The sequence below is a fragment of the Marmota monax genome, unplaced genomic scaffold, assembly GCF_021218885.2.
Source record: "Marmota monax isolate L192 unplaced genomic scaffold, Marmota_monax_Labrador192_F-V1.1 WCK01_AAM20220418_F8-fsc00237, whole genome shotgun sequence".
Lineage (NCBI taxonomy): Eukaryota > Metazoa > Chordata > Mammalia > Rodentia > Sciuridae > Marmota > Marmota monax.
This window is the reverse complement of record NW_026694627.1, coordinates 2014611-2033253: the sequence shown is the minus strand read 5'-3', so window position 1 is coordinate 2033253 and position 18643 is coordinate 2014611. Positions and strand designations below refer to the sequence as shown.

At 55.8% G+C, this 18643-nt stretch overlaps 1 protein-coding gene across 10 annotated transcripts in view; it reads left to right on the top strand.

Moving 5' to 3' along the window:
• The window catches only part of Cux1 (cut like homeobox 1), a 328888-nt gene that overhangs the window by 243432 nt on the left and 66813 nt on the right, over positions 1-18643 (top strand). For 6 of the 10 annotated variants that reach the window (XM_046422857.2, XM_046422855.2, XM_058572241.1 and 3 more), the window contains exons 10-12: positions 4058-4162; positions 9714-9902; positions 17159-17217. In XM_046422857.2, coding sequence (XP_046278813.1) covers positions 4058-4162; positions 9714-9902; positions 17159-17217 — 353 coding nt within the window. The remainder of the gene's footprint in view (positions 1-4057; positions 4163-9713; positions 9903-17158; positions 17218-18643) is intronic. The other 4 variants (XM_046422858.2, XM_046422854.2, XM_058572240.1 and 1 more) reach the window with 1 other exon arrangement.

Sequence of the window (18643 nt, the reverse complement as noted above, 5' to 3'; positions counted from 1 at the left end):
CTCGCAGGCCCTGCGTTCTGGGGCCAGGTTTCACGTTCCCATGGGCGAGGGTGCCTGGCTCCGGGGCAGACACCGGCATTCCCCACCCACCTGGTTCAGCAAATCCCCAGCCCCAGGCCTGGGCTTCCTGTCCATGAAGTGAGGGAAGTGCTTCATTCATCTGTTGCATGGACAGGCCTCTCTTGGGGCTTCTCTGTTGGGGCTCTATTGGCCAATCCTAGTACTGAGGACACGCTGGCCTCCCGGGCTGTCCAGGGCCCTTCCACAGAGCCAGCCACGGACATGATGGTGCTGTCTTAGGCCCCCTGGGAGCCTTGGGTTCCCCCGCCATGAATAGACTTCCACCAAGGTCAGGCGCACACGTGGAGGACCTGTGTGGCAGGCAGAGTTAGGCTGTTTGCTTTCCTGAAACGTGCCCCAGCCTGTGACATGCAGCAGGTACACAGGTGTGTTGCTCTCCTCGCAGCCTCAACATCCAGTGTGTCCCCGGCAGCACCAGCCATGGCTCTGAACTGGCATGCTGCCTGTGCAGTGACCGCTCACACATGCACCAGAGTTTCTCCTCTGCGCCTCCTCACCTCTCCCTGCAGTCACCGAAGGGGCTCTCTCCAGCAGTCTGGATGCCGTGGAGGGACATGGTCCCCCATTAGCTTGCAGGGCTGCTGGGTCTCTTAGAGTCTTGCTCCTCTTGGGTCTGCCCAAGCCCGTGTCTGATGGCCACACACAAACAGAGCAGGAGAGAGGAAACCTAGGGCCACCATCACCATCCAATAGAACCAGGGAATCAGAGCTCCTAAGGAGGAGGCCGGGAGGGGCCTGAGCTAGCACAGGTCCTCTGTCTCAGCCTTGGCCCTGGGGCTGCGATCCGGAGAAAGCCAGGCCGAGTCTGGCCTCACCAGCCCTGCCCGCTGGTCCTCGCCCTGTCAGGCTGGCCCTGGGCCTGCCTTCCTCTGCCGTACCCTGCCCTAGGACACTGCTGACCGGTGCTGCTGCCCATTCCCAGGTCACATTCTCACGTGTGTCCCTCCAGGGCGCCCATCTGGCCCCCAGGAGTGTGCCAGGCATCAGGGAGTCAGGCATTTCCCATGGACCTGTTTAGGTGGCACTGTGGGCCCGCAGTTCAGGCTGCCCACCCTGAATCATCCAGTGTGACACCGGCCAGGGAGCAGAAGCTCTCCTGTGACTGCTAGGCTGTCAGCATCTGAGGTGGGAATCGTCACTCAGTTTGCTGTCCCCACTCGGCCCCTTCCTACCCTCCAGGTGGATGCAGAGGTGGCGGGACGGGGGATAACCGAGGACCCATTTAGGGACTCCAGTGGTGTCCCTTTAGAAAGTCATCCATTCTGAGACGAGGACAGCATAAAGAGGCCAGACGGGCCATGCCACTGTGTGGTGGGCATAGCTGGCCCTGGGTTTCTGGGCCCCACTGGCCCTCGGCCCCGGTGGCTGTTCTCTATCAGGCAGTCAAGGCTGCCACCAGAAGGCCAGCACTGTCCTGCTCACCCTCTTGCTCACCTCCGCTTCCCACGCTCTGGTGTTTACCCCATTCCTTAGGAAGGTGGATGGTCAGCAGGAGGTGCCTCTCGGGACCACCGGGTTCAGCAGAGCACTACTCACTCAGGACCAGGGCTGCTGCCAGTCTGCCTCACAGAAGTGTGGCCTATGTCCCCATGGCTCTGAGCAGCCACACTCCAAGTCTGGGGTCAGATCAGAAATCACCCCTGTGACTTCTTCAGGAAGACCTTGAGACAGGTGGCACCACCCTGGAGGGGGACCACTTTGTGCCTCAGCTGCCCATGCAAGCTAATGCAGCCATCACTGCAGACACTGGGTCGTCCCGGCTGCATGTCAGCCTTCTCTCCCTGTCCCCCGCTCCCTCCTCCACCTGCGATGCTTGTGATTCTTCTGGCTTGTGCCTGTGTAGCCACATGAGCCACATCAACCAAATGCCAAATGAAGGAGTAACCAGAAAGTCACACTGAAGTAACCAGGTCAAGCCAGAGAAGCTGTGACTGGGAAGGGACAGGCCGGAGCCATCATACATGAACTTGGGGACTGGACGCAGGACAGTCTGGAGGGTGGTCAGTGGCTGGTCAGGTCTCTTGCTCTGTGAGCCGTGGCCTTCACAGAGGCCATCCCTCTCTCCTGATGATGCCTCCTGAACCCGCCCCCAGGCCTTCCAGCCCCACCCAAAAACTAGCGCCACAGTCAGGCCAGTGGCTCCACCTGGCTGGCTGCAGAACAGTCTCCTGCAGGCGTAGGAAGAGGGACTTAGGGTGTCAAAGCACACCTCCATCCTGGAGAGTCACGGGATGCTGTGCCCGAGGGCTTAGCTGACTAGCAAGGGAAGACGATACTTCGAGGCATGTGGCACAATGATCAGAGAAACTTGAAAATAAACTGAGGAAAATGTTTGACATTAAAAAGGAAATCCTCCACAGCCCTGACGCCAAGGACCGAGATGGCCCTCACTGTCCTCACCACACCAGGCACGTGGCCACCTTTCCCAGTGGCCGGGCCCGGGTTGTGTTTGGAGCAGAGACTCTGGAAGGACATGTTGGGCACCGACACGTGGCCAGGCACCTCATGAACTAGGTTCAGGGGGTTTCCAAGAGTTTCCTATACAGCAGGGCAGGTGGCCACCCGCCCGCCAGCCACGTCTGCGCTCAGGGAGTCCTGGTTTGTCTGTGTGGGGAGTGTTAGGTGTAAGGCTGCCACCGCTCAGTCACTGAGACTGCCAAATCCTTCTTCATCCAGGTAGATGGGCCTGTGAGGACCAGGGCAGGACAGCTGCTTGCTTCTCTGTGTTCTTGCTTTGCAAATAATAGACACACACTGTCACAGCTCAAGATAAGAAAAACAAAATACCCCTGCTCACCTGGGCTTTCCTCCTTGATCTCTTCTGTTGGTGGAATGTCACTTGCAAAATGTTTGAAGAAGGGCTGGGGTTGTGGCTCAGTGGCAGAGCACGTGCCTAGCACATGTGAGACTGGGTTCAATTCTCAGCACCACATTAAAATAAATAAATAAAATAAAGGTCTGGGTCCATCTGCAACTAAAAAAAAAGAAGACTGAGGAAGCGCAGTCACCCTCAGTCCGTGTGCCCCATGTCGTCATCTGCTGTTTCCCTCCTTGGGGCTTTGTCTTAAACCTAACTGTGAAGCCCAGGTGAGCTGCCTGAGAGGCTGCCTCTGCACATGCCCCGCGTGCTGAGTGTCCATGGCAGGACCTCGCCAGGCCTTGGAGAAGGCATGTGTTCCCGTCGCACAGACGGGTAGGTGGAGGCTCAGAGGGGCCCATCCCCAGAGCCCTCTAGTGGCGTAGCTGTCCTCTCCATGCAATGGGAAGGTGGCTTTGCAGCAGAGGTGGTTTCCTTGTCCTGGGTCATAGCAGATGATGGAGGGCCACACGTTTCTCCTGCCACCATCTGTGCTGGCCCTGGCTACCCACCCTCCACTGTCCCCAGGCTGACCTGGCCGGCTGAAAACCCAGCACTGATTTTCAAAAACGATGCCTGGTGAAGGGTTAAAAATGCTTGAAGAAAGTCCAGCCCTCACAAAAGAAGTGGCCTTTCCACCCGGCTTGGGGATGGCCAGGCCTACTGGGGGAAAGGAGCCACCGCACCGCCTGGTTTTAAGGCGAGAATGGCCAAAGTGTCTTTAATTCACTGTTTACCCGTGAGAATTACTCCCAGGAGGAATCCTGCAATAAAATCTTCTCGGTCTATGAGAATAGAAAGAAATTGAATCAGAAGGCTCTATTTCCACTGGTATTTATTCAGTCTGGGAAATTCAGTGGGCCGGAGCATTAGTATCAGCAGGGGATTCCTTGCTCCTAGCGTTAAATTACTGTCATAATCGCTCAATTATTTCTTCCTTGTACTGTTTAAAATAAAAATCCATCACATTCTATGTTTTTTCCCGAGCATTTATTAGGTTGAGTGTTTAGGAAAATCAATTATAGTCAGTCAGGCATGAATTGATGAATGTTCTTGTAATAATTGTCAGTTGTTAAACCGGGTGTACTTTCTCTCTTCGCCCCTTTTCATTTCCTTCAGAGGGCAGAGGTGGCTCAGCGAGAGGCGGAGACCTTACGGGAGCAGCTCTCCTCGGCCAACCACTCTCTCCAGCTGGCCTCCCAGATCCAGAAGGCGCCGGATGTGGTGGGTAGCTCGCCTGGGGTGCTCCGCCCGGGCATCGGCGCCCTCGCCTTGGGGCCTTTCTTCCTGGGGGTTTTGACGCCTCTTTTGGAATAACATTGCACCAGTGCTGCACTTTTAACAACTTGAAGGGAGAATCTGGTCCAGGCTAGGAGACACCGCAGCCTCTGGGCCGGCCTGATGCCTCCCCAGTGCTGAGGGCTCCTCCCCAGCCCAGCCTGGGTCATTGCTGGGGGCTGCGGGGTGCATAGGGGAGCCTCCCCAGAATTCCACAGGGCAGTCGAGGGTCTGTCCTTCTGGGGCAACCTTCCTTGGGGAGAGTCCACAGTGATCCAGAAACCCAAGGGGGTGTAGAATAGCAGCTCACCCTGAGTTTGCCAGCCACACACAGCCAGGGGGAGCAAGGCATGAGTCTCATCCTTTTGCCCGATTTTTCTAAAGGTAACAAATAGCCACAGCTTCCCCAGCATGGTCAAGGAGATTTTGAGCATCAGGTTCCCAGACTCCTTCGGCTTGGTGCAGTGTGGTGGCTGAGCCCCAGGCGTTGGAGCCCAGAGTCACCTCCCTGCTCTGTGTCCATCAGCTGGGGACAGCGACTTAGCTTCCCTGAGTCTGTTTGTCCGCCCATGAAGACTGGTCTCCTGAGGTCAGGAAGTTATGTCTGCCATGCTCGCAGACCTCAGTGAACCTCAGCGGGCACCCTTCTTTGGCTGGTGCCATGCTCCCTGACCCCAAGGCTACGACACAGAACTCCACCACTGGATTAAGTGATCCCAACTAAGGCCCCTTTGCTCTGATGGCCACAGTGAGTCCCTGGCAGTCACAGGTGTCCTTCGATTTAACAAAGACTCGCGGAGCCCTTGCTGCTGCCTGGCGTGAGGGGCACTGGGGTAGTGAGGAGGAACAGGACCGGGCCCTCCACAGAGAGCACAATCTCGGGAAAACTCGCTGCTGTGGAAAGTCCCTCGTGACAGCCAGTATTCCACTAACCTGTGAAGCAGGGCGTTGCTGTTTCCTTACCCAGAGGAGGAGACGAAACCCAGTGAGTGTCAACAGCTGGCCCCAGAGCACGGTCAGTGGCTGAGCCAGGACTCAGTTGGCTCCTCAGACACCTGAGACTGGAGCTTTTAAGTGATCACCAGGACTGGACCTAGAGCAAATGGCTGGTGCCAGGACTCCTTCTTTTAAGAATGGCTTGTGGCTGGGCTGGTATGTATTCATACTTACAGGGCTGGGGTTTTCAGGTGGAGTGCGCCCAGTACACACGAGGCCCTGGACTCAATCCCCAGCACTACAAAGACAAAAAAAAAGAATAAGAATCGATTTTAGTTTTCTTTCTTTACATTGACATCAGATGCAGCGTGAGACTGGAGCGTTTTAGGACACAGAGAAAAGTTCCCATTCAAGGCACCAACGCACCTTCGTAATTCATGGTCTTTGATACCTTGAACTTAGATGTCCAAGAGGCTGTTCTGTCCCTCACCCAAGCTCAGATGCACCGGGTACACACCAGGGCTGAGGCGGGAGGAGGCCCTGGGTGCTGGGGCTGGCAGCTCCCCCGGTCTCTGTGGCCGTCCTCGGGGCTGTAGAGGAAGCCGTCTATCCTAACATGTCTCACGGCTCCTGAGCTAAATGTTTTGATTGAAAAGAATTCTGGCACCGTCCTGGACTGCAGCGACCAAAACATTTCAAAAGGAAATGAATGTTCTCGCAGGTAGAGTGCATCGCGGGTCCGGGGCGTGTACACACTTCATCACTGGCTCGCGCAGTGTTTACCTGGCACTGACTCAGCCTTCCAGGAGCGGGTCCCTGGCTCCACATCCTCTGTAGGCTGCGAGCTGAGGCTCCAGCCAACACAGAAACCAGGCCAGCGGAAAATGGTCTATTGGGCTTGGCCGGCAGAACTCAGCCGCTGAACAGTAGAGTCCACAGATCTAGCAGAGGCCAAAATCGACATGATGGGCGTCTCAGCAGAACCACGGTCCTAGAAGGTGCGCAGACACTCAGTGAGTAGAGCCTTGCCTCCGTGTTTCATTTCTGCCTGGTGACATCACAGTCAGGAGAGGGAAGTTGTGTATTGTCATTTTACAGGTAAAGAAACTGGGGCTCAGAGGAGCTTACCTTTCCTAACGTCACACACTAGGAAACAACCAAGTCGGTCTGGCACAGTGGCACACGCCTGTAATCCCAGCTACGTGGGAGGCTGAAGCAGGAGGATCACGAGTTCAAAACCAACCTCAGCAACTGGGCAAGGCCCCATCTCAAAATAATTTTAAAAGGGTTGGGGACATAGCTAAGTGGCAGAGTGCTTGCCTAGCATGCATGAGGCCCTAGGTTCCATCCCCAACACTGCTGAAAAAAAAAAAAAAAAGCTGGAGTATGGACCCAGTCCTTCCTGCTCGAGGCCACTCTCCTGATCCCCCTCCCATCCCATCATGGGCTGCAAGCAAGGCAGGTCCACAGAGACCTTAGTGGAGGGTTTGCAGACAAACGAGGGCGCAGTGCTCTGGACACCGCACACAGCCCCCTTTTTTGGAGACTAGGCAAGCTGCCCTGTTAAGAGGGCCACCTCCATCCCACCACCCACTCCAGCTGGCTCTCGAGGTGGAGGCAGGAGCAGGTGGCATGAGGAGGAGAAGCCAAGCCAACTCCTGCTGCCTCACCTCCCGGTGAGGGGACAAGACTGAAAGGGCAGCCCAGCTCCAGAGAGCACTTCCATCCCAGACCCGGGCCACCATCTCCTCCCCAGCTAGCTCTCCTGACCCAGAACCTGCCCCTGCGGCTCACTCACCATCACCACGAAGGTGGCTGCTGGACACAAGGTGACCGCCCACTGGGTCAGGCCCAGCATTCTGGTCTCAGCACTGTGCTTAGGAGCCAGGGACGGGGATAGGTTCAAAGGGACACACCAAGGACACCCACACCAGGGACCTGTTCTGGTGTTCACTTTCCCCTCTGAGCGTGCTCGTCACTGAAGCCCTTCCGGGGCCAGTACCTTCAGACCAAGCTAAGTACCCTTGCATGTCCTGCCGGGACCTGAGCCACCGGAGCCCGAGGGGCAAGTAGCATGCCCTGGGGGTCCTGGAACCAAGAACCCGGGGATTTCCTGCCCCGCGCCTGAGCCAGGGTCTCACCCTGAGCCCCATCGGGATCACAAGGGGAGCCTGGGCCCTGCCCCGGGCGCTGAGTTCCCGGCTCCAGGTAACCCTGACACTCGCATTTCCTGATCCCCTTGCAGCTGGGTAGAGCCTCTGAGGTGAAGGCGCTGGTGGCCCTGGCCCTCCTTGACCACGGAGGGTTATGTGTTGGGTCGTGAGCTGGATGGCATAACCGCCTGCCACTGGGCCCCTGACCTCTTTGTTCACTCTGCCGCCCGGATTTCCATCCAGAGCTGTGCCAGTGCCCTCCCCGGCCTCAGCTTCATCATCAGGCCCACACTCTCCCTGACCGCAGCACCTGGTCACCCCTGGACCCTTCTGTTTCTTTCTTCCTCCTCCCTCTGTCCTCACGATGGGACCACCAGGAGTACCCCCATGCTGGGAGACAGGGAGCCATGGGCTGGGCCACAGAGTGGGGTGCTCTTCTCTGCTGCACCTCCAGGTCTTACTGCCCTGAGGTTGGCCATCTCAAGGCCTCCTGCCTAGGGGAGGCAGCTGGGCTTTTTTGCTTTTTCGAGGGAATTTGTGACTTCAGTTCCGAGAATCAGCTGATGTGCCCAGCCCTGTGGCCAGGCCAGGTGGGCCCCCAGAAATTCAGTGGATGGCCCTCAGTACTGCCTACTCCCAGGTCCCCAGCTGGGCCCAGGGCCAGTGCCAGGAGCTGCTGAGCTTTAGACAGTTACTTGAACCACTATCTCTGATTCAACAACTTGAACTTACCTGATGTGAAGCCCAGACCCCTTCCGGCTGGTTCCATAGACTGCAGAGGAGGCAGCATTGGTGGCAGGCACCCCCAGTGGGAGGCTCATAAACGGAGTGGTTCTGTCTGCACCTGCCGTTGGGCCTGTGTCCCTGCTACCATGTTCCTCCCTGCTCCAGAGCCCCTCAGGGGCCAGACTACCTAGTGGCACCCAGATGGTGCTTTCCAAGCCCTGGGATAAAGGACACTTTTGTTTTTTAAATTCCATTCTGTTACACACTGATAGTTTGATAAAAGACAGTAAAAACATCACCAAAATGTCAGTTGGCTCCTCAGTTTCCAACACTGACTCCCAACTTCTGAACTGGACTCGCTGTGCTCATTGGTGACTTGGCAGTGGCCCAACGGACATGGGCCACATGGAATGGTTGGGTCATAGAGATGCTCGCGACCCTGGGACCCCTGCCAGAGGTCAAGGTGGTAAGCTACATGATGGACGGCATCCAGCAAGGCGAAGAGACAGAGGAGCCACTCCTGGGCACTGCACACTGGAAGTCTGAACTGCCCAGGGAGGTGTGAAGAGGTACTTCCTTGGAGAGTGGCCAGTCCCAGACGTGGAAACCCTGGGATAAGCATGTCATGCGTGGCACAGCTGTTCCTGGCATCCAGGGCCACAGCTGCCATCTTCACCTCCCTTCTCTACCCAGCACAGGCAAGATCCAGGCTCGAAGCCATGAGCTTCAGGAGTGGGGAAGGGCCAGGGTGGTGGCATTCCATGCTGTACCCTAAGCTGCTCTCAGGGTGCCTGGAGCCCTGTCCCCTGTCCCTATTGGCTGTGCCCAGAAGCACATCTCCTTGTGAAAAGCCCAAGATTGTTCAGAAGCTGAGGTTACTTTTAAAACTTAACAAGCCCTGCTCAAGTCGTCGGGAAGCAGAATCACACGTGACTTTATTTAGAATACCTTCTCCTCTGGGTGTTTCCCATGCTGACCATTTTGGAGAGAAAGGAAAGAGTAAGTTTCTTTGGAAAAATAAGAAAGAAAGAAAACAACTCAATTGTTTCTAAGTAAAGGAACCCCAAGTGTGCTTCTCCCATCTTTTAACTCTTGGGGAATGTGAACGCTAAGGGTCAAATTTGTCAAACCGAGATCTCAGCTTGTGGATACTCAATAATGAATCCAAAGGAGAGTAAATCGCAGTGTGCGGTAGAAGACACAAGTTCTGGAGCAATATCCTGGCTCCCACCCAAGCCGCCCTGCTTCCTGCTCCCCGGGCAGGAGCACTCTGCCCCCCACACCTCCTTAGATCCTGGCTCCCAATCCCCCGCTCAGTGAGACTTTCCCTGACCATTTGGTAAAGCCTCTGGCCTCTCCCAGCGCTGGCTGCCCTGGCCTCCTTGCTTTGGAGGCTCATGTCACCACCCAGGACTTTGGTCCTGTGGTTCATTGCCGCGCACCTGGTACTCGGTGCATTCATGGAAAATGTCCAATGAAGGAATCCAGGGATGTAGATGGGGTGGTGGCAGGGGAAGGTGGGGGAGGTCACTTGCAAGCCAAGGCAGGAAGCAGTGTCTTGCCCTGAGCTCACCGTGCACACCTGAGGTCTGTGTGGTCACTGCCCCTCCACTGCCCACACAGGAACCCCCAGCACCTGCCCAAGGCCAGTGCGGTTTTGTCATTTCTCCTCTTCTCCGCAGGAGCAGGCCATAGAGGTGCTGACTCGCTCCAGCCTAGAAGTTGAGTTGGCCGCCAAGGAGAGGGAGATCGCCCAGCTGGTGGAGGACGTGCAGAGACTCCAGGGCAGCCTCACCAAGCTGCGGGAGAACTCGGCCAGCCAGATCTCCCAGCTGGAGCAGCAGCTGAGTGCCAAGAACAGCACGCTCAAGGTACAGACCCTGCAAGGGCTGGGGCAGGGGGCCCAGGGGCCCAGCGGTGCACCCTCGCCTGCCTGGCACCGACAACAAGCATGGTGCTCTAAACCCCACTGCAGGCTCTGCGTGGACCACGTGTCCCTCTCAGTGGGTCACTCCTTATATGTGGAGCCACTGTCCTGATACTTGGTAGAAACGCCACCTGCTAATGTGTGCCCTCGTGGAGCTGACAGCGTTGTCACAGTCAGAGGCCATCTGTGTAGACATACCATGGTCCAGCTCTGCTGGCCTGCAGACTTCTGATGAGAGGACCCCGCCCACTAAAGCTCTGGTTCTTCCTGTGCTTGGATCAAAAACGGAAGCACAGTGCTCCACAAAGGCCCTGTCTGACCCTGATCTGGGGGACACTCCTTTGCCACTCAAGCCTGTGGTCAGCCCAGTGGCTCAGCTCAGAGAGCTGCAGGTTATCTCTTTCTTCCCAAGTGGACTCACTGGGCAGCCTAGTAGAAGCTAGCTCCCAGGGCCTTCTCTTAAATCTCTATCCCAAGTGCAGAACCCAGAACCTTTTTTATGCTTTAAATAATAGTAATGCTACTTCAAAGTATCCACAGTCTGCAAAGTCAAGTGTGCGCTGCAGACAGCTCTGGGGCCCTAGATTGCTAGGGGTCATAGCCAGGGTGAGTGGCATCTTCCTTGGCAAACAGGTAGGCAGGAATGACAAGAGCCGGGGCCCAGCTGCAGGCTGGAGGTCTTGTGCTCTGCTGCGGGGACCCCTCCAGTCTGTTCTGCCTGCCTAGGTTTTTCCCTCACTGAGTGCATGACAGACTGACTGGTTTCTGTTCACTGTCTACTAAATGAGTTGGATTAAGGTCAGTTGTAAAACTTCCATGAAGCCGGGGTGATAGTGCACCCCTAAGTCCCAGCCACCCAGTCCTAGGGCTGGGGCAGGAGGAGAGCAGGAGCCCGGGAGCGTGAGGGGTCAGCCAAGGCTACGTGGTGAGACCTTGTCTCAAAATTTTACAAAAGACGTGAAGGAGAAGAAGAAGAGTTTTCCTTACATAAAGTGATTCTAGAATGGAGTTAGGCCCTTTTTTTTTTTTTTCCAATGGAGATTGCTTCTTGACACATGACCAGGTTTGACCCAGAACCAAATTTGCACAAGTCTATCGCTGACCAGGGCCACCTGCAGCTCCCCCTTGCTGGTTCTTCTTTGCCTCTTTGGGGCAGATTTCATCCACTTTCTGAGAAACTGCCAGGTGCTCAGCTCCCTCTGAGGAGGCCCTGCGGACCTGGGGAGACCATCGGAAGCTGGTCCCATCCTTCTTTAATGTGGCCATTATATCTCCAGTGCTCCTTCCTCTCACCAGTTTGCCCGATGAGGACCAGGACTCGCTTTTTTATTTCTAGATTTAAATCTAATTTTCTCATGTTAAGACCATTTCTGACCCTCCTGGTGGCATTGTTATTAGATAATTTGCCTTCTTCCCCTTCGTTACGGTTCCAGGGCGCCACCCAGACACCTCCCACACACGGCATCGTGACATGGAGACTCTAGACCTTCCATTTTTCATTATGGAGCAATTTCTTCTAAATCAGTTAAGGTTTTAATGTTCGCCTTCACAAAAAATGAAACGCAGTTTCACAAATGAATGTTCTTTATCCGTATCTTGGGGAAATTCTTTAATACTGTGCAGTTAATGAAACAATTCAGCAATACTTCTTCCAAAAACCATCGCTCCCTCCTCTTCGTCTGATCTGATAATCAAAACATATCCTCTAATAACGAGACTGCTCTGATTTTAATTATCTTAACCCCTTGTCACCAGGAGTAAAGATTTCTCAGAGAGCAAACCCGACACAGGGCATCCCCCTTTCTCAGAGGAGGACACCTACCTCCCTCACCCCAAGGGGTGAGGGTAATTGAATGGGCTGGCTTCTCGGGGCTCTGGGTGCTTTCTAATGTGTGTAACTTAGAATCTGCAGCCTGAGCTAGGCAGAGAGACAATTATTAGGAAAATGTCACCTTGGCAACCCTATGCTCTTGTCCTGAGGAGCTCTTACCCCGCAGAGACGGTGACCAGCAACCAGCAAGAGTGAGACGGGACTCTCCTAACCAGCACGGGCATTTCCTGGCTGCATGGCCCTCTCTCCTCTGCGTTCTCTCCTCCTTTGGCTGTTTGCCAGCGTTGGGGCTCCAGGACACACAGTGGGGGCTACAACTGGGGTGCTATTTGTCAAAGGGTGCTGTGCCTCTGACGCAACTCTGGGTTCTCTAGAATGGCAGGTGGCCTTGCCATGAGCGTCTGGCTGAGGGTCCTGGATCTTTGAGACGAATGCCCACATGCTTGTGGCAGTCACCTGGGGAGAGGGAGCCTTCCACAGGCAAGGGCTCTGTGGGCAGGATTCTTGAGTACTTTCCACCCACACAGCCTGCGGCACTACCCGTAGTGCTCTCGCACACTGAACCTGCCCATCTTTTTCCCACCAAGACTCCTTCCTTCCACCTGGACAGGTGAGCGGTGGTTCTGGAGGTTGCTCGTTGACCACCATCCCTGCCGGGGCTCTGCATGACCCAGCACAGTTCCAAGCGCATCTCCACATCTCCTGGTGCAGCCTCTGACCCTTAAGTAGACATGGCGGCAGGCTCTGAAGGGGGAGGTGTTTCTTCTTGCCCAATCTGACAAGTGCTCAAGCACAGCGCCTTTTGGAGAGGATGATTCTGTGTTGGTAATTAATGAAATAACCCCACCGCCGTGATAAGGCTGCTATTTTTGATAACTCTCTGTTCGGTGGTTTTCTGTCGGAACATTCTCATACAGAGGCAGTATAATTAGACAGTCACCTGCATTAGGCTCGATGCGGCAGAGAAAATAATGCCACCAATAGCTGCAATTTAAAGTGGGTATTTATGAGGAAGGCTAGCTAAGGAGTGCCACTCCCCCGCGAGGAGAAGTCGCATTCTCTAAAGATACTCTAAAGGTCACTTCTTCCCACTGAGGCAGTGGGCAGGTGTGTTGGCATCACCTGGGGGTCTTTCCCAACTGCACATGCTCCCACCCACGCCCCCCACCTCCTCAGGCTCTGATGGGTCCCATGGAGCTACTGTGGGAGTCTGCTGTGTCCCTCAGGCACTGGAGTGGGAGACAGATGGTGGCCCTTCCTGGACTCACTGCTCCTGCCTGTGGAGGCTGCCCCTTGGGGCACATGGCCTCGTCACCCAGTGGTATGGGCCTGACGCCTGATGCTCCAGCTGTTCTCCGCCCAGGCTTCCCTCTGCGAGGTTCTAGCCGTGGATACAGACCCCTATTTTTAAAAAGGACTATGACCAAGCCCCTTTGGACACTAGTCCTGCAAACAGGCAGGAAGATGGTCATTGCTCAGGGAGGCCAGGCCCAGTGTCCATCCTGTGGCTGTGGAGGGGGACTTAGTCTGACACTGCGCCCTTTAGCCACCATCAGCCAGCAGGTGACTGAGAAGAGAAGCCTCACCCTCAGAGTGGCACATGTTAGTTCTGACATCAAATATCACTGAGGGTCGCCCAGGGTCACTGAGATGGCGTCCAGAGCACATGACTCCACTGGCACTGTCCTTGCTGGGTCTTGAAGGCACAGAGCAGGTCTGAGGAAGGAAGGAGTGAGGAGGGAGTTGTGTGGGGCCCTGATGCAGAGGCAGGGGCTGCCTGCCTGTAGGGGGTGAGGCCCCAGGGGACCACCCCGGAGGCCATCCCAGAGTGCCACCTCAGAACCAAGGTGGCCTCTGGCCAGCTAGAACAACAAGACATCAGCAGATTCCTGTAAAATCTTGTGAGCATCTCTGCAGTGCCTGGGGGAGCCCATCAGGGGCGGGAGTCTGTGGTGGGCTTCAGCACCCCGGCCCTGCTCCCCAAGTGAAGTGACCCTTGTAGCCCACATACAGCCCAGCTTAGTAGCCGCCTCCCCAACTGTGAAGAGCACCATTGAGGTGGCCTGATGTTGAGCCAGGTCCCTTCTGCTCTGCAAGCAGTTTGGTCCCACCTGCCCAGGGCCCAAGTCAGACCTGGGTCATGGCCACTGAAAGACAGAGGTGACCTGTCTGTTCTGCAGAGGCCCCTCCTCCACACTTCCTTGGCCCTGCTCCTCTGTCCACTCTAACCTGAGCCTCCAAGGGTAAGAGCAAGCCCTCCAATGTCACCCTCCCTGTCCCCACCATCTGGCTGTGGCAAGATGGCTCTCCCCTCCTCTTGTGTTCTGAGCACCCTCCACGGCACGTACAGCATCTGCTGCGGTGTTCAGAAGGTTCCAGAAAGACAGGGACTCACTATCCAGGCACCAGGCTGACCCTGGGCTCCTCACCTGGGGCCAGTGTAGACAGAGCCCAGTTGTACGTAACTGCTGCCTCTCCCCAGCAATCATGGGGGTGGGTTTTCCTAAGGAGAGGGCCTCCCTTCAGTTGGAAAGGAGGTGCAGAAAGGCAGTGTCCCCAGAGCAAGGGGTACAGGCAAGCGCTGCGGAGAGCCGAGCTCTGCTCCTGTGTTGCAGACACCATCCCACCCACAGTGGCCCCAGGGATGTGGCCTCTGTGCCCTTCTTGCAGGGGTCTGATACACCACAGGTCTTTGCCAGTAGCCCCAAAGCACCAAGGACCATGTTTTCTGACTTGAGTGAGATACAAGTCTTTTAGAATTGCGTGCCTCGCTTGCTGCATGCCCAAGTACTTGGCACTTTAAATCAAGTTGCTTATGACTTACGTCATAGCTGGGATTTTAGGATAGACAGTCCTAGCAGCTGAGAGGGCCGTTGAGCTCCTCTATGTTCCTGGAACCGTGGATGGACTGACTCAGCCACAGTGTGGACGGGGTCGTGGGGAGCGGCAGGTCCTTTGCATCCTCATCACTGTCCTTCAGAAGCCCCTGTCAGTTCTGCCTCTCCCCAAGTTGAGTCACCCAAGCTCATAGGCAGCCCAAAGTCTGGCTCCTAAGCTCCTCTCACGTCTGGACCCATCCCCCTGTGTCCATGGCCAGGCCCAGTGCTCCTGGCACGCCAGCAGACACCACAGCTCAGCACTGCGGTACACTGGGGGCTGTGGGTGTTGCCCCTCAAGATGGCAGCAATAACTGGGAGCTGCGGCTCACTGCCACTGCCCCGCGTCATGTCACGAGAAAGTATCCTACTACAAGTCACTCACCTAGGAAGAGAGCCAAGTTCAAAACAAGGCAGTTCCTACCCGACACTGCTGCCCTCGAAACATTGCGAAGCCCACCAGTTTAAAGAAGGGCTGTTTGTGCTTTCTTCTGGGAAGATACCACAGTCCCTAGGTTCTGCTTTGGTGACCTTGGCCGGGAGCTGCCTCTGTTGCCTGTCTGCACTTAGCGGCCAGAGCTGCTGCAGGGCCGTGTGCTCCTCCTACCTGGTCCGCCGTAGCCCCAAGTCTCGGTTCAAGATCCGCAGGAGCGTGGGTATCCTTGCGGCCCACCCCCTCCTCCAGGGTGGTCTTGAGTTTTGGTGCCCAAGCAAGGTCTTCTCTAAGGAGACCGCCAGGTGGTCAGGTTGTAGGTGCTCTGTAGACCAGGCATCCTCCCCAGGCTTGTTTGCCCAAGACAAGAAATGCCTTCAGAGGGTGGCAAGAGAGGTACTGGGGCCTTCTTCACCAGCTGCCCCAGGCAGGCAGCAGAGATGTCAGTGGATGCTCTTCAGCTCTTGACAAAACTGTCTAAAATGTGCACATCCCATTCCTAACCTTTTGATCAGAACCAGTCACAGGTCTTCAGAGGAGACTTGCGGCCACACCTCCTGTGATCTGTGTGCCAGCAGTAACAGCCCCAGCATGAGGAACAGAGCTGCCACACCTGCCCTGTTCCCGGCCTGTGGAGGCCTCTGAGGTCCTTGTGTTGTTCCTATTTTTTGTGAGAGGCTTATTAACTTGCCCAGAGACACCCAGCTTATGCGTGATAGGTGGGGGCTGCAGGGTAAGTGCCCCACTGCCTCCCTTCCTCCCTGTCCCTTCCACTCTCTGGCTCTGACCAGCGGCCCGTGTCTGTGTCTGGCCTTAGTGAGCTCCACGCTCTGCCACGTGTTTTGCTTCTCAGCCACACTGGATGATCTCTGCAAGGGAGGGCTGTCACGTCAGTGCCTCCTGCCACTTGACTACAGGCAAGAGAATGGAATAATCACTTCTTTGGGAGCACCTTCTGAGAGTCTTTTGTGGGAAAATGAGTGCCTACTACCCCCCATTGGATTATGACTGAGAAAACCATCATAATACATAAAGTTGGCGAGAAATCTTAAAGGGAACTAGGAGAGCAATCTTATGCAACAGAAAACAAATGCGCAAGAGATTGTTGGTGGAGGCAGCAGGAGACAGCACAGTGGGCGTGGCTGCAGAGCGCCTGCATCCTCAGGACAGCCACTCACTGTGGATTCCAGAAGGGCGTCCCAGATTCCAGAATGGTCTGAATTAAGGACAGCCTAAAGGAGCACCTAGAAACCCTGCAGACAGGAAGGCTCTGGCACCTCAGAAAGTGGAGTTCATGCCCCTTGAGCTTGGAAATGCATGGACTGGCAGGGTCCTGCCCTGGGTTCTGCAGCATTTGCTGAGCTGCCCCAGCAGGCTCCCTTTGGAGGAGGCCAAAAGCACCTTTGTAGAAGGAAGTGCCCTCGACTGATCCACCCTATGCCAACAGCTCTTCCCAGCAAGAAAGCCTGGCAGGGCTGTGGGCAGCACTACACCTTGACAATGTGCTGTCCCTCCCCGCAGGACCATGGGGGCTGTAGGGTCCCTGGCAGGCCTCCCTGCAGGACTCAGGTCTCTCTCAGGGAAACCCCTAACTACCCAGAAAATAGGCATCCACTCCCCAAACCCCAATATCCTGGGCTCCAGGAGCACAAATGCTCTCTTCCCAGTGCCTGCGTGATGTCAACACTCAGCAGCAAAGTGCTTGTCTTGTTAGCAGGGGTCCCAGCCAAGGTGTCCTCAGCCACTGTGCACACCAGCCAGCAGAGCACACTTGCTGAAAACACGCTGCTCTCTAAATGCTGGGCTCACATCTGTGCCTCGGTTTGCTATTTCCTGGTATTTGGTCCAGAATAAAAGTCTCCTCATTCTGTTTTCCACCTCAGGGAAGCTTTTTCCTTTCACCCTCAGTTTTATGTCAGAACGATGGCACCCAGGCTGTCGGCCTCCGTGTGTGCAGGGTCGCCTCCCAACTCAGGGGCGTGTTCTACAGGAGTGTGCTCGTTGACATCGTCTACCTACTTGCAGACGGGACCACTAATCAAATTCCTCTCTGTTTTCAGCAACTGGAAGAAAAACTCAAAGGCCAGGCCGACTATGAGGAGGTGAAGAAAGAACTGAAGTGAGTATGGAAATGGCCGTGGGCCTTCCCACACGGTGCTCGCTGGCACCCTTTGCTAACAGGTCATGCAGCGTCGGGCAGCTGCCCGCACACGGACCAGGGCTCTGCCTCTGCAGTGTCCTGGGCCTGGTGCTGTGGATGTTTGCACTGGGGCCACTCCTGGAATTCTGTGGCCTTTTTGTAAGGCTTGGTGTACGTAAAGTATTCAGTGGGCTCACATTCAGGGAAATACCACCTTCATAGAAATGATCACCCTGGAGTTTGTCTCACAGGTGTAAATCCCCTGAGCAGGCAGATGAGGAGGGGGACATTTTCCACTCGAAAGTGCACGTGACCTCCCTCCACCAGGGCCTCCTTCTCCCAGACCTCATCCCCCTCTGTGAGGCCTCAGCTGGGAACTGGTCATCCCCCAGTGCTGATACCCACCCTTGGGCCAGCTCCCTCCTGGACCCTGGAGCTCCCAGGTCCTGGCCTACCCCAGCCTACAGCCCTTGGTGCCCACAGTTCCCTTGGCCTTTCCCTTGGTTTCCACCATTCTCTCTCACGCAGCGCTGCAGGGAAGTTGCCACGGTGTTCCCAGTGGCCTGCACAGATGCGTGGGTCTCACGGTGGTGTGTGGCCAACCTCGGCTGCTCCGGGGCTCCTTGGCCTCCTCTGCTCTCCCCCAGTTGCTCCCTGATGGGCCTCTGCACAGGCGCCCTAATCCTCTTCCTCATGGACTGTGCCAGCCACGTGCCAGAATCTCTCCTCCTCTCCTTGGGCTCCACCTCCCATCTCTCCAAGTGACCCTTCCACCTGGGCCTCGGTCCCCTCCTTCCCCGCTCCTGCCTGCTCCTTGGTTCTGTCAGCCACTCTCTGTCTTGCAGACATTTTCAGTTTCTCCTTTAAGTGGCCATCCCCCTATGTCCCCTGTTTTCTATCCGTTCCATTCCCTCAGGCCTCTTTGACCTTCTCTTGGTCACACCGTCCTCCAGGACTCTGCTGTTCCCCTGGGCTCCTGTACCAGCACAGGTGACCCTTCTCAGGCTGCAGAAAACCTCTACTGGCACCTCTGGATGGACCTTTTGACCCTCTGTGGTTCTAGCCCCAGCAGTACTGCACTGCCCCCACCCCATTTCAGCTCAGGGACACATTTGACATGGTTGACTTAAAAATATATATAGTTTTTTTAAAAAAAGAAGAAGAAAAGAAATTGGACCTTCTAGCTTTGAGCCAGTGTGTTGTGACAGCCTTGGCCAGTCCCTGCCCTCTCACCCTGGGATTTGGTCCTCCGCCCCTCCTCTGGTACCGAGGCTCCTGGTCTGCCTGTCCATTCTCAGCAGCCCTCTGTTGCATCTGACCATGGCCCCCACCACCGTATCCGGGTCTGAAAGCTCCTCTTGGGGAACTTTTCTGCTGAAATGTGCTCTTGATCTCCCTCTTCCTG